This window comes from Brachyhypopomus gauderio, chromosome 10, assembly GCF_052324685.1.
Source record: "Brachyhypopomus gauderio isolate BG-103 chromosome 10, BGAUD_0.2, whole genome shotgun sequence".
NCBI lineage: Eukaryota > Metazoa > Chordata > Actinopteri > Gymnotiformes > Hypopomidae > Brachyhypopomus > Brachyhypopomus gauderio.
The window spans coordinates 21,726,671-21,741,501 of record NC_135220.1 but is presented as its reverse complement, the minus strand read 5'-3'; the positions used below and the strand labels follow the sequence as shown (position 1 = coordinate 21,741,501).

The 14,831-nt window shown below is 46.1% G+C and overlaps 1 protein-coding gene across 2 annotated transcripts in view; it reads left to right on the top strand.

Moving 5' to 3' along the window:
* The window catches only part of LOC143525960 (homeobox protein PKNOX2-like), a 24,108-nt gene extending 11,022 nt beyond the window's left edge, over positions 1 to 13,086 (top strand). The window contains exons 3-10 of one of the 2 annotated variants that reach the window (XM_077020456.1): positions 3,861 to 4,032; positions 5,824 to 6,003; positions 6,500 to 6,632; positions 7,484 to 7,581; positions 9,305 to 9,424; positions 10,570 to 10,646; positions 11,122 to 11,291; positions 11,662 to 13,086. In XM_077020456.1, the coding sequence (XP_076876571.1) occupies positions 3,861 to 4,032; positions 5,824 to 6,003; positions 6,500 to 6,632; positions 7,484 to 7,581; positions 9,305 to 9,424; positions 10,570 to 10,646; positions 11,122 to 11,291; positions 11,662 to 11,915 (1,204 nt within the window). In that variant the 3' untranslated portion in view covers positions 11,916 to 13,086. The other variant, XM_077020455.1, reaches the window with a different exon arrangement.
* Positions 13,087 to 14,831: the final 1,745 nt, after the last annotated feature.

The window sequence follows — 14,831 nt, the reverse complement described above, 5'->3', positions numbered from 1 at the left end:
GGCCCACCACGCTACCCAAACAACCGTGGCTACCACTCGCTGGCTACCACGGAAACAACAGCAGCTTTTTTTTCACATGCTAAATTGCATTGCTGGTTTTCTTATTCCAACTGATGCCTTCAAATGTTTGTACTGGCAGACATTTAATCTCTCTTATTACATTGTTAACACACATACCTGAGCCCTGTAGATAGATACTTCATTTTAAACCAACAGTGTTTGTGTTTGAAGTGATGTAACCCTCGCAGTCCATCTCAAAGTCTGCAGGTGAGGATGGAGAGGAGTTCTGTCCCTTTTCTGCATGGGAGTTTGACTGATTCTGCTGACTCCTGTCTCTGTAAATGGCTCTTTTTACGGGCGCGGTAATGGCTCCCCAGGCGTGGGTGTCTCCAGCCCTCTGCACTGCAGATAGGCCCTGATCCTGGCGCACCACCAGGGACTGTAATGCCTCACGCTGCACCGCTGTGGGGTTACGCTTGCAAGCATCTGTTTTCATTTGAACCCTTGCTCCCGTGCGCAGCCCCGAGCTTGACACACTCCGCTTATTAAACGCCTTCCTATACGACTGTGAACAATGCAATTTCAGAGCGGTCGAGCGTGGTCAGGGGCGATGTGAAGAACTGATGCTTTAAGGAACCGCTCAATAAAAGGTTTAGGACTTGTCAAAATACAGAGTGAAGGTGTGTCTGTGCCAGGGCTTTTCCCAACACACAGAGGTTCATACTGCATGTGCCGAGCTTATGTAAAAGTGGTTTTGGACCCATATAAATATGCTCATCGTGACACATGCATGAGTGTGCACATTTTGAGTTTAATAGTTATCGGGATTTGAACTGTGGTGTTCGGTGATGATACCCAGACTGGGTTTGATCTGTGATGTTCAGAGATGATATCCAGACTGGGTTTGATCTGTGATGTTTGGAGATGATACCCAGACTGGGTTTGATCTGTGATGTTTGGAGATGATACCCAGGCTGGGTTTGATCTGTGATGTTCAGAGATGATACCCAGGCTGGGTTTGATCTGTGATATTCAGATATGATACCCAGACTGGGTTTGATCTGTGATGTTCAGAGATGATACCCAGGCTGGGTTTGATCTGTGATATTCAGATATGATACCCAGACTGGGTTTGATCTGTGATGTTCAGAGATGATACCCAGACTGGGTTTGATCTGTGATGTTTGGAGATGATACCCAGACTGGGTTTGATCTGTGATGTTCAGAGATGATACCCAGGCTGGGTTTGATCTGTTATATTCAGAGATGATACCCAGACTGGTTTGATCTGTGATGTTCAGAGATGATACCCAGGCAGGGTTTGATCTGTTATATTCAGAGATGATACCCAGACTGGGTTTGATCTGTGATGTTTGGAGATGATACCCAGACTGGGTATGATCTGTGATGTTTGGAGATGATACCCAGACTGGGTTTGATCTGTGATGTTCAGAGATGATACCCAAGCTGGGTTTGATCTGTTATATTCAGAGATGATACCCAGACTGGGTTTGAACTGTGATGTTTGGAGATGATACCCAGACTGGGTTTGATCTGTGATGTTTGGAGATGATACCCAGACTGGGTTTGCACTTGACAGCATCTTCAGACATCTGCAGTGTTCCTTTTCCCCAACCACTCTCTGGAAACACTGGCTCTGCATTGAGCTGATTAATACATATATTATTACATATTACAAAGGGCTCTTTAACTCTCCTTAGCCTTGATTCTTAGAGTCTCCTGAATGTACACAAACATTTTACAGCATTTATCAAAGGGGAAGAATAATGCTTTTGGATACAGACCAGCAGTTCCGGAGTGAGATCTGGTCCTCCCCAGCTCAACGGAATTTGGGCGCTACCACAACCACCTGGAGGAGGGAGCTGTGCGTTATGCTCTTTGCTCTTAGCCTCCATTATCCTCTTTGAATTGGCTAAAAGCAGCGCAGTGCGCCCCCCACTGGGCGCCCGCTGAAACGCCGCTCCAGGGGTTAAGACGATAGCATCCACTGGATGTGGCTCCTGCAGGCTGTGTCAGGGTTCTGATCCGTACGGGGGCGGAGGGAGGGTGGGGCGATGATAACCTCGCCCGCGGGGCTGCGCTGTGGCCGGTGGAGAGGAGGGAGCAGAGGCGGCGTTGGCACAGGAGGAGAGGCGCGAGCCCAGAGGGAGCACGGCGTCTCCCGCGCACGCCTGCCTGCTTAGCATTCGCCTCACGTCGGCTGCTGGGAGCCGCATTAAATTGGGATCAGGCAGATTAGAGTCTAATATAGCCCGCTATTAAAGGCTGCAAATGAGAGCGCTGGGTTACAGCCAGAGCAGCGGCCCCTCACCCAGTACTGCTGCTTCAGCCTCAGCTCACCACAAACACCACACACACACACACACACACACACACACACACACACACACTGCTGCTACACACACACACACACACACACTGCTGCTACACACACACACACACACACTGCTGCTACACACACACACACACACAAACACACACACTGCTGCTACACACACACAAACACACACACACACACACACACACACTGCTGCTACACACACACACACACACACACACTGCTGCTACACACACACACACACTGCTACACACACACACACACACACACTGCTGCTACACACAAACACACACACACACACACACTGCTGCTACACACACACAAACACACACACACACACACACACTGCTGCTACACACACACACACACACACACACACACACACTGCTGCTACACACACACACACACACACACACACTGCTGCTACACACACAAACACACACACAAACACACACACACACACACTGCTGCTACACACACACACACACACACACTGCTGCTACACACACACACACACACACTGCTGCTACACACACATACACACACACACACACACACACACACACACACACACACACTGCTGCTACACACACACACACACTGCTGCTACACACACACACACATACACACTGCTGCTACACACATGCACACACACACACTGCTGCTACACACACACACACTGCTGCTACACACACACACACACACACACTGCTGCTACACACACACACACACACACACATACTGCTGCTACACACACACACTACTGCTACACACACACACACACACACACACTACTGCTACACACACACACACTGCTGCTACACACACACACACACTACTGCTACACACACTACTGCTACACACACACACACTACTGCTACACACACTACTGCTACACACACACACACACACACTACTGCTACAGACACACACACAAACAAACACATTACTTTTACACACATACAAACACACACACTACTGATACACGCACACACACACATGCACACACACACACACACACACACACACACATAGGCGTACACATATACACACATGTTGGCTATTGTGGTTATATATGTCCCCCTGTCTCAGCTGAAGATGACTAGAATTTATCCGGAGACCAAAATCACATGACAACACTAAAGAGAATGTTTTTTTTCATTTCTTGAAGAGTAATTTTTTGTCAGTTTTAGTCAGTTTTGGTAGATTTTTGTGGATAGATCCTTCAGGTCCACAAAGACTGTCCAGACTCAGGACACATCAAAACAAGGAAAGCTTGTTTTAACCTCTATCAGTAGTGTGTATGACTCCATCAGCAGTGTGTGTGACTCCCATCAGCAGTGTGTGTGTGTGAATCTGTCAGCACTGGTGTGTGTGTGTGTGTGTGTGTGTGTGTGTGTGTGTGTGTGTGTGTGTGTGTGTGTGTGTGTGTGTGTGTGCGTGCGTGCGTGTGTGTGATGATGAACCTGACGGACTCCTGCTCTGGGTCGTGACCCTACAGGCACCCTCTGTTCCCGCTGCTGGCGCTGCTCTTTGAGAAGTGTGAGCAGGCCACACAGGGGTCAGAGTGCATCACCTCCGCCAGCTTCGACGTGGACATCGAGAACTTCGTACACCAGCAGGAGCAGGACCGCAAGCCGTTCTTCAGTGACGACCCCGAACTCGACAACCTGGTGAGTGCTACGACAACAGCGCCACCTCACACGGTGCCCGTCACATTATTCATTAATGACTCCCGTTCAACGTGGTGGGGGGATTTCCACAGTTCCAGCTTCCACAGGAGCTGATGGCTACTGGTATCATTAGCAAGAAATGAAAGATGCACCCAGCCTTGTCCACCATGTCATCACTGAAATGTCCTGAACTACAGACGTTAGTTACTACAGACGTCATTATTTGGTTTTTAAAATGTTTTTAATTTGTTTTTTTATATTGTTCAAGCACAATATTTTATGTACTAACTACACCACACCTTACATTACTGTAAAGAAGAGGCTCTTGAGGGAACCTTTAATTAAAGAGGTTTAAATCAAAGAAGTTAGTCACATTGCCTTATAGGTATTGTGATCTCTCTCTTCCTCCTTCTCTCTTTTTCTCTCTCTCCTCTTCCTTTCCCTTTTTCTCTTCCTTTTCCTCTCTCTCTCTCTCTTCCTCTCCTTCTCTCTCCCTCTCCCTCTCTCTCTCCTTTCCTCTTGCCTGACAACTAGCAGTAATTAGAAATTAGGCGAATGAGGAAAGAATGGCTTGATCGGGAAGTCAAAGGTCAGTGTTCATCATTACCAGGGCTCTCGTTCGACTTGTGCAGCTCAGTCAATTAACTCTGCGTCTGCCTTATGGTGGGCCAACGCTGCTCGGTCGCATGTCCCTCGCCACGGAGTCGCCCGGGTGAGGGGACGGACCCGTGCCCTGGTGAAACGGGCTTGGGTAATTGGCAGATTTATATTCTCCTCGCCAAGCATTTGGCCGTCCTTGAACTGACGTTGAAAGGCTGGCACGGGCGAGAGGCAGGCCGGACTCTTTAGACGCTGGGTGTGAGTCTCACGTGCTTTTTTGACAAGGTATCAGATTTGTTACACAGCATAAGTCATTAAGTTATCCAGCTTTCACTTGGGTTAAGCTCTTCAGAAGGGCTACCTAGGTGGGATGACTTTGTGCACCCTTGTTAGATACACACGTATAGACGTGTATGAGACATGGATAAAAAGTGCAAGGGTGTTGAATGAGAATGGGCTATTCACAGATGTTTCTCATAACTGTTGTGTGGTTGTGTGGTTATATATTTGTGTGGTTGTGTATTGTGTGGTTGTGTGGTTTTATGTTTGTGTGATTGTATGGTTGTGTGTTGTGTATTTGTGTGTTGTGTGCGGGTGTGTTGTGTTGTTTTATGTTTGTGTGGTTGTCTGTTGTGTGATTGTATGGTTGTGTTGTTTTATGTTTGTGTGTTGTGTGCGGGTGTGGGTGTATGATTGTGTTGTTTTATGTTTGTGTGTTGTATGGTTGTGTGTTGTGTTGTTTTATGTTTGTGTGTTGTATGGTTGTGTGGTTGTGTGTTGTGTTGTTTTATGTTTGTGTGTTGTGTGCGGGTGTGGTTGTGTGTTGTGTGTTATGTGCGGGTGTGGTTGTATGGTTGTGTGTTGTGTTGTTTTATGTTTGTGTGTTGTGTGCGGGTGTGGTTGTATGGTTGTGTGTTGTGTTGTTTTATGTTTGTGTGTTGTGTGTTGTGTGCGGGTGTGGTTGTATGGTTGTGTGTTGTGTTGTTTTATGTTTGTGTGTTGTGTGCGGGTGTGGTTGTATGGTTGTGTGCTGTGTTGTTTTATGTTTGTGTGTTGTGTGTTGTGTGCGGGTGTGGTTGTATGGTTGTGTGTTGTGTTGTTTTATGTTTGTGTGTTGTGTGCGGGTGTGGTTGTATGGTTGTGTATTGTGTTGTTTTATGTTTGTGTGTTGTGTGTGGGTGTGGGTGTCAGATGGTGAAGGCCATCCAGGTGCTGCGTATCCACCTGTTGGAGCTGGAGAAGGTGAATGAGTTGTGTAAGGACTTCTGTAACCGCTACATCACCTGCCTCAAGACCAAGATGCACAGTGACAATCTGCTTCGCAATGACCTGGGTGGACCATACTCACCATCACACACCAGCCTACAGCAGGTAACACACACACACACACACACACACACACACACACACACACACACACACACACACTGATATACAGACAAACACACACACACATACATACACCCACACACACACACACACACACACACAAGCCTACAGCAGGTAACACACCCACACACACACACACACACACACACACACACACACACACACACACGAGCCTACAGCAGGTAACACACCCACACACACACTGAAATACAGACAAACAAACACACACACACACACACACACACACACACACACACACACACACACACACACACACACACACACACACTCGAGCCTACAGCAGGTAACACACACACACATACATGTACTCACTGACTCTTTCTGTCTTTGTCTGTCTGTCTCTGCCTGTCCTGTGTGTGTGTGTATCTGTCTCTGCCTGTCCTGTGTGTGTGTGTGTGTGTGTGTGTGTGTGTGTCTGTCTCTGTCTGTCCTGTGTCTGTCTGTTTTTGTCCTACAGGATCTTCTGCAGAGCTCTTCCCCCTCCCTCCCCGTGTCCACTTCTGTTAACCCCTCAGGCATCGTGGTTCCTGCCGGTTCTTTGCCTCAGAGCAATGTCTCCATGACCACCATCAACTCACAAGTGGTGTCAGGTGAGAGAGCTACAAAACACGTCTGTCACCACACAAAGACACAAAGTAGAGGAGAAATCATAGTCATCACAGTTCATACCACACAAAGACGACCTGTGAATAAACAGAGAGCCCATTCAGCACTGCTTACATGCACACCACACACACACCGCACACACACCACACACATCACACACACTGTGCACACCACACACACTGTTCACACTTCAGACACACCACACACTGTTCACACAGCACACAAACCACACACACTGTTCACACCGCACACACCACACACACCGTTCACACCGCACACTGTTCACACCGCACACAAAGCACACACACTGTTCACACTGCACACACCGTACACACCGCACACACTATGCACACCACACACACTGTTCACACCGCACACACCGTGGACACCATGCACACCACACACACTGTTCACACCACAAACACCATGGATGTCATGCACACTGCACACACCCTGGACACCGTACACACCACACACACCGCAGACACCGCACGCACTGTGGACACCGCACTCACCATGGACACCGTCCATACTGTGCACACCGTGGGCAGATAGCATACTGCACCCACTGTGTACACCGTGGACACGACACTGTGGACACTGTGGACACTGTGGACACCGTGGACACTGTGGACACCGTGGACACACTACCTGAGATCAACACATAGATGTGGACTCACTGCACACTTTCCCTTCTCTGCTTTTTGAGGGATTTATTTTTGGTTGTGTGGATAAGACGTCAGCTTGGAGAGTTGCAGTTCTACATACAGCGCTGTTCTCTGATCTGTAGCCGATGGCACTCTGTGCTTGTGTGTGTCTGGGGGGGTTCCAACAGGTGGGACACTGTATCAGCCAGTTGCTATGGTGACCTCTCAGGGGCAGGTGTTAACACAGACTCTACCGCAGGGGACCATTCAGATCCAGAACACACAGGTGAGTGAAGCGCACAACACACACACACACACACACACACACACACACACAACCACACGCGCACAGACACACACACACACAAAAACACACACACTCACACACACGCACACGCACACACACATAAACACACATACACACACAACCACATGCACACAGACACGTGCTCATGTGCTTCAAATTCCAAACAGATGTTAAAAAGAGAAGTTGTAGAAATATACAGTCAGAAATATATAGTCAGAATATTCTACGTGTGTATAAGTGTGTGTGTGTGTGTGTGTGTGTGTGTGTGTGTGTGTGTGTGTGTGTGTGTGTGTGTGTGTGTGTGTGTGTTTATGAGCATGGTAGCACAAACAGCTGTAGATGGGCTGAGTCTGCTGTACGCGTAGGCTGTACGCGTAGGCATCTCTACAACCATAACCATAACTACATCTCTACAACCGTAACCATAACTACAACCATAACTACATCTCTACAACCATAACTATAACTACAACCATAACTACATCTCTACAACCGTAACCATAACTACAACCATAACTACATCTCTACAACCGTAACCATAACTACAACCATAACTACATCTCTACAACCGTAACCATAACTACATCTCTGACAAGAAACAACACTCGTGCCACTCTCTTCAGTTGATTCACTCCGCCTCCTTCAACACACACTCATTCCCAGAAATGTGTGTGTGTGTGTGCCCAAGTGTTTGTGAACATGTTGTGTGTGTGTGTGTGTGTGTGTGTGTGTGTGTGTGTGTGTGTGTGTGTGTGTGTGTGTTCAAGGCATGTAGGGAGTGGAGTCACATGACAACCAGCTGCAAATAAAATGTGGGGTTTTTTTTTTTGCTTGATTATTTATTTATTTATTTTTAAAAATCAGTATGGTGCTTTTTTGATGGCTTTCACTTGTGGTAGCGGCAGGAAATTAATTATCCTCATTTCTAAAGTGGAAATGTTTTTAATTTATTTTTATTAATTTATTTATCAGCCCATGAGGCAATGCTAGATTATGCATCTTAAACTGCTCTGAAATGTTAATATTTCAAACCCTCAATATAATTTTCTGGGGCAAAAATTGCATAATGATATTTAACTCATTGGAATACTTTGGCCTTTGTAGTTAAATCATGGATTGCCAGACTTTCAAACCAACCAGTCATAACACACACACACACACACACACACACACACACACACACACACACACACACACACACACACACACACACACACACACACACACACACTTTCTACTGTTTCCTGTATCTGTGTTTGTGGACTGTGACTCACTGTGGCTGCTAGTTGTGCTGCAGTCTAGGTTTGGGAAGTTTGATTAAAGGAGAGTAGATCTGCTGTGGTGCTCTGTGATGAAAGGCCTCCATAAATGTTCCCTTCCCGCCTTTAATTTTAGGTATCATTACTCCGATTGCGTTGCTATGGTGACTGAGGGCATTTCTGCCCCAGCCAAAGGAACGGCAAGTGGCGACTCTTTGTTTCCGTGGCAACAACTATCCCTCCACCTCTTTTTCCTTCTCTTTTTGTTTCTTCATCTCTCCCTCTCTCTCCCTCCATCTCTCTTCTCTCTCTCTCTCTCTCTCTCTCTCTCTCTCTCTCTCTCTCTCTCTCTCTTTCTCTCTCTCTCCATCTCTCCCTCCATCTCTCAACCTCTTTCTTCATCTCTCTCTCTCTCTCTCTCTCTCTGCTGTCTGAACATTAAGGTGAACCTGGACCTCTCCTCCCTTTTGGACGGTGATGATAAGAAGTCAAAGAACAAGAGGGGCGTTCTCCCTAAACACGCCACTAACATCATGCGTTCCTGGCTCTTCCAGCACCTCATGGTGAGAGGCAGACCAGCTGTAGACGCTCACACACTGGAGCTCCACTCTACCAGACCAGCTGTAGACGCTCACACACTGGAGCTCCACTCTACCAGACCAGCTGTAGACGCTCACACACTGGAGCTCCATCCAGCAGACGAGCTGTAGACGCTCACACACTGGAGCTCCATTCTACCAGACCAGCTGTAGACATTCACACACTGGAGCTCCACTCTAGCAGACGAGCTGTAGACGCTCACACACTGGAGCTCCACTCTAGCAGACCAGCTGTAGACGCTCACACACTGGAGCTCCACTCTACCAGACCAGCTGTAGACGCTCACACACTGGAGCTCCATCCAGCAGACGAGCTGTAGGCGCTCACACACTGGAGCTCCATTCTACCAGACCAGCTGTAGACATTCACACACTGGAGCTCCACTCTAGCAGACGAGCTGTAGACGCTCACACACTGGAGCTCCACTCTAGCAGACCAGCTGTAGACGCTCACACACTGGAGCTCCACTCTAGCAGACCAGCTGTAGACGCTCACACACTGGAGCTTCACTCTACCAGACGAGCTGTAGATGCTCACACACTGGAGCTCCACTCTACTAGATGAGCTGTAGATGCTCACACACTGGAGCTCCATCCAGCAGACGAGCTGTAGACGCTCACACACTGGAGCTCCACTCTACCAGACCAGCTGTAGACGTTCAGACACTGGAGCTCCACTCTAGCAGACGAGCTGTAGACGCTCACACACTGGAGCTCCACTCTAGCAGACCAGCTGTAGACGCTCACACACTAGAGCTCCATCCAGCAGACGAGCTGTAGACGTTCACACACTGGAGCTCCACTCTAGCAGACCAGCTGTAGACGCTCACACACTGGAGCTCCACTCTAGCAGACCAGCTGTAGACGCTCACACACTGGAGCTTCACTCCTTTCCTCTGCAAATTCCAAATACATAATTTTGATGATATAGGCATTGACAGCAACTTTCATATCAATTCATAATCATGTTTTCTTCCACAAGATATTTGCCATTTATATTGATTGTTGGATATTGAAGATTACATATGAAAATGTGATTTTTGTTTAATTATTATGTTACATGGAATACTTGCATGTATTGAAATGGTCTCATTTGGTTTGCATTTTAGCATCCGTACCCCACAGAAGATGAGAAAAGACAGATTGCAGCACAGACCAACCTCACCTTATTACAGGTGAACAACTGGTAAGACTAATGGAGGAAACTCCTGCAACTCTGGGCCTCTTCTACCTTTTCTTCTTGGAGGGGTGTGGATTGTTCCAAAGTAAAGTATGGCAAAGTGGCGCCATCTAGTGCTCAGAAACATGTCAATACCAAAACCAAATCTGCTCTATTTCCCCTCTCAGCTTGTTTTCTGAAACATTTATCAGTGCTCCATCTTAACCCCACCCTGTGTGTGTGTGTGTGTGTGTGTGTGTGTGTGTGTGTGTGTGTGTGTGTGTGTGTGTGTGTGTGTGCATGTTTGTGTGTGTGTGTGTGTGTGTGTGAAAGGCTTATTAATTTTCTCTGAAGGACTTATCAATGCCCTCAGTCTCTCTCTCTCTCTCTCTCTCTCTCTCTCTCTCTCTCTCTCTCTCTCTCTCTCTCTCTCTCTCTCTCTCTCTCTCTCCCTCTCTCCTTCTCCCCCTCCCTCTCCTCCTCTCTCTCTCTTTTTGTAAAGGTTCATCAACGCTCGCAGACGCATCCTGCAGCCCATGCTGGATGCCAGTAACCCTGACCCCGCCCCTAAAGCTAAGAAGATGAAGTCCCAGCACAGACCCACACAGCGCTTCTGGCCCGACTCCATTGTGGCCGGAGTACTGCAGACACACTCGGCCAGCAACTCAGATGGTCAGTCTCTGAAACCAACACAGAACCCAACACTGAACCCATCACTGAACCCAACCCAACACTGCAGCATGTGAACCCAACACTGAACCCATCACTGAACCCAACCCAGCACTGCAACACGTGAACCCAACACCCAGCACCTGAGCTCATGACCCATTCACTGGCAGCTAGGTGTTTGTGTGTTATTGATACACAGATTGATTTGATACAGTTAAAATTGAATTGATTGACTAAGGAGTCCCACTTTATGACATAGAGTTTTATGCAGTTTCTAAGAGACCTCTCAATGTAGCATGTCAATGTGTGCGTGTGCGTGTGCGTGTGTGTGTGTGTGTGTGTGTGTGTGTGTGTGTGTGTGTGTGTGTGTTAGGATCCCTGGTCATGGACAGCCTGCAGCCTCTCTCCTCGGACTCGGCCACTCTGGCCATACAGCAGGCCATGCTGGCGGGAGCTGACGACTCGATGGATGGGACTGAGGAAGACGAGGAAGAAGAGGAGGAAGAGGAGGAAGGGATGGAGGAAGAGGAAGAGGAAGACGACGAAGAGGAAAGCGAGGGAAGGAGGCAGCTGCACGGCTCCGGCAGGAGAGACCTGCACCTCAACCACACCGACCCACTGGAGTAGAGTCCACAGGCACAGGAACTGATATCACTAATGATGCAAACTTATCCCCATGGCAACTTATTTAAATAATGCCCCAGAGGTTTCCATTGGACACTTAAGTGCAGTGGAAAATCCAGTTAGACAAAGGAGGGCCTGAAATAATGTGGGCTGTGATTTACAGTAATTACTGAATTTAACACTATACTTTTACAGCACTAATGAATGCACCCAAATTACCCAATCAAATGATTGAATGATTAACATAATCCTGGGAGAGTAAAGACAAGCTTCAGTTAAGTCCACTGTGCACCGTCAACCCTGATAACTTCATATATTCATCATGTCTTATTTTCTTTCACCTCTTTGGTTCTCAGGTTACAAAAGCATGATATCATTTTTACGCTCATTGTTAACAAGAAACACAATCACTCCCTCTTTCCAACAAGGTGACCTTGCAGGGCAAGAACTTTCAGCGTGAGATATTTTGCTAGCAACAGGATTCAGTGTAGAGATACAAAAGAAACACTGTAGGAGAGCCAACAGCACAAATCAAACACCTATGGCTTTAAAGCACTTGCGGGGTTCCCTGATATACATGCTTTTAGGTTTTTGATCTTCTGGGAAAGGTTCTCATTTGCCTGGAACTCTTGGGTGATGCGGTTCTGAATCACGATCGAAGGCTATCCAGCCAAACAGCTCAGACAGAGGATCTTCTGTTCACAAAAAAAGGCACACATGGACAGAACAGCCACGGTCTGGGAAACGTCGTGTTTATGGAGGAAAATAAACCAGCGTCTACCCCCAGGCCATCGACGTCCTTGAGGTGTTTACCAGAGAACTACTGCAGGAACGCAGACGATCTCTTCCAGTCTTTCGGTGCTGGAATCTTCTGTTTTCTGTGAAGGACAGAAACTGTGAAGATTGTTCCCAAGCATTTCTGTGAAGTCTCCAGACTGAAGCACCTGTTTCTGATGTAATGTCTAGAGATGAACAAACATGTTCTTGGATGTTAATGAAGTTGGTCTTTGTGAAGTATATGTTTCTCATTATCCTTTTCTTGGTCGTTTTTTAAATGGTTCTTCCAGAGCAAGTGATGATAGGGGAGATTTTTATTTTGTTTGTACACATTGTTGTCATAATCTATTGTGTTTCAATAGACCATTTTTGATAATTAAAAGAGATGATTTTAGCTGATGCTGAGTGATATTATCTTCCTGTCCCAATCAGTATATACTCTATATTTCACTGTTCACTGTTCAGCGTTTAGTTTATGCTGTATTTCTCTGAATTATTTTTTAATTATCCAAATTCTGAATTTCATAAAATGTTTAGTATGATTTAATGTTGGGCTGTATTCCGAGACTAAGGAACTGTTGAGCATCAATATAGATTACTCAAAAACAGTATAGCATCAGTATGGATTACTCACATTTTACATTACATTTACATTTATATTTGCAGCATTTGGCAAAAGCTTGTATACATTATGACAGTATTTGAGGTCTCATATTATTATATTGCATAATCATTTTGTAATTACACCATTAATTAAAGCACAACTACTAAGGCACAGTGTGTAATAACATACTGTAATTTACATAATGGAAAACAGATTCATAACTCAAGTACAGTATAGAGTATCAATGCAGTGTCACACATTTCAATACATTATTCAGTATGTTCTGTAATTCTATAGCTACACCGTGCAGCTATAATCTTTAGTGTTACTGGCTTAATATATTATTCAGTGCGTTTTGTCATCTTTAGCGTTACTGGTTGCTGTTCATAATTTAGAATTTTAAGTGCATTATCTTGTGTACTTCGTGCTTCAGGCACTGTAGTTCAAGGGCTGATTTTTTGTGTGTATATGTGTATGTCCCTTTTTAGATGCGTCTCTAAAGGCTGCAAAGAAGATTTTGAAGAAATACCAGCGTGAATGAGGGTTGTGTTCACTATCAGGGGTTTAGTTGTGCCATGGTGCACTGCCACACCCACAGATGAGCAGGCAAACAGCTGTATTATAAAAACTGACATGGTGTCTTTCCTGGGTTCATGTTTGTGAGAGACACATTTGCCAGACTAAGATTTCTCTTGAGTCTCTTGCATTTAACAACCTACTCCCATGCAGCGTTTGACACTCCCTGCTCCAGCATTCATTGTCTGTTTCTGGCCAAAGCACATGGCTGTAGGCTGGATGTTGTAGGTGAGCAGGGGAGCCTCCATGCAGTGATACTGCCACGTGAAAGCTGCCTGATACTAGTGCAACGTCCACTACTGTGCTGTGGTGTGTCCAACAGTGTAGATGAGGGTGTGTCCAATGGTGTAGTTCAGCGATGTGTCCAACAATGTAGATGAGCGGTGTGTCCAACAGTGTAGACGAGCGGTGTGTCCAATGGTGTAGATGAGCGGTGTGTCCAACAGTATAGATGAGGCGTGTGTCCCATGGTGTAGTTCAGCTGTGTCTCCAACAATGTAGATGAGCAGTGTGTCCAACAGTGTAGTTAATATGTCCCATGGTGTAGATGGCTGAGGAATCTAGCCATGAGGAAGTTATAGGTACAGTCTGCAAAATATGCCTGTAAAATGCACCTAGAAATTAAAGTAGCATGGCAGTTATTTAGATAATTAAGAATTTGTAGATTTCATTTATATTAAATGATAGTTTAAGACTTAATAAAGTTATTTTAGGCTTTGTTCTGAACAACAGCAAAAAAGTCTGTACAGCGTTTTTCTTTGATGTCCAGATGTAAACAAGATGTTATTATATCATGTTATTATTATATTGCATCAAAAGGTGAGAGCAAATTAATCCTCCAAACTGAACAGGCTTTTATAGAGAATAACTCCAATGGCACTCTGGCAAAACAAAACACTGCAAACACTTTTGTTGTGAAAACACAACAAAATCTAGGTGTATGGGTGTGTAGGTGTTTGTGT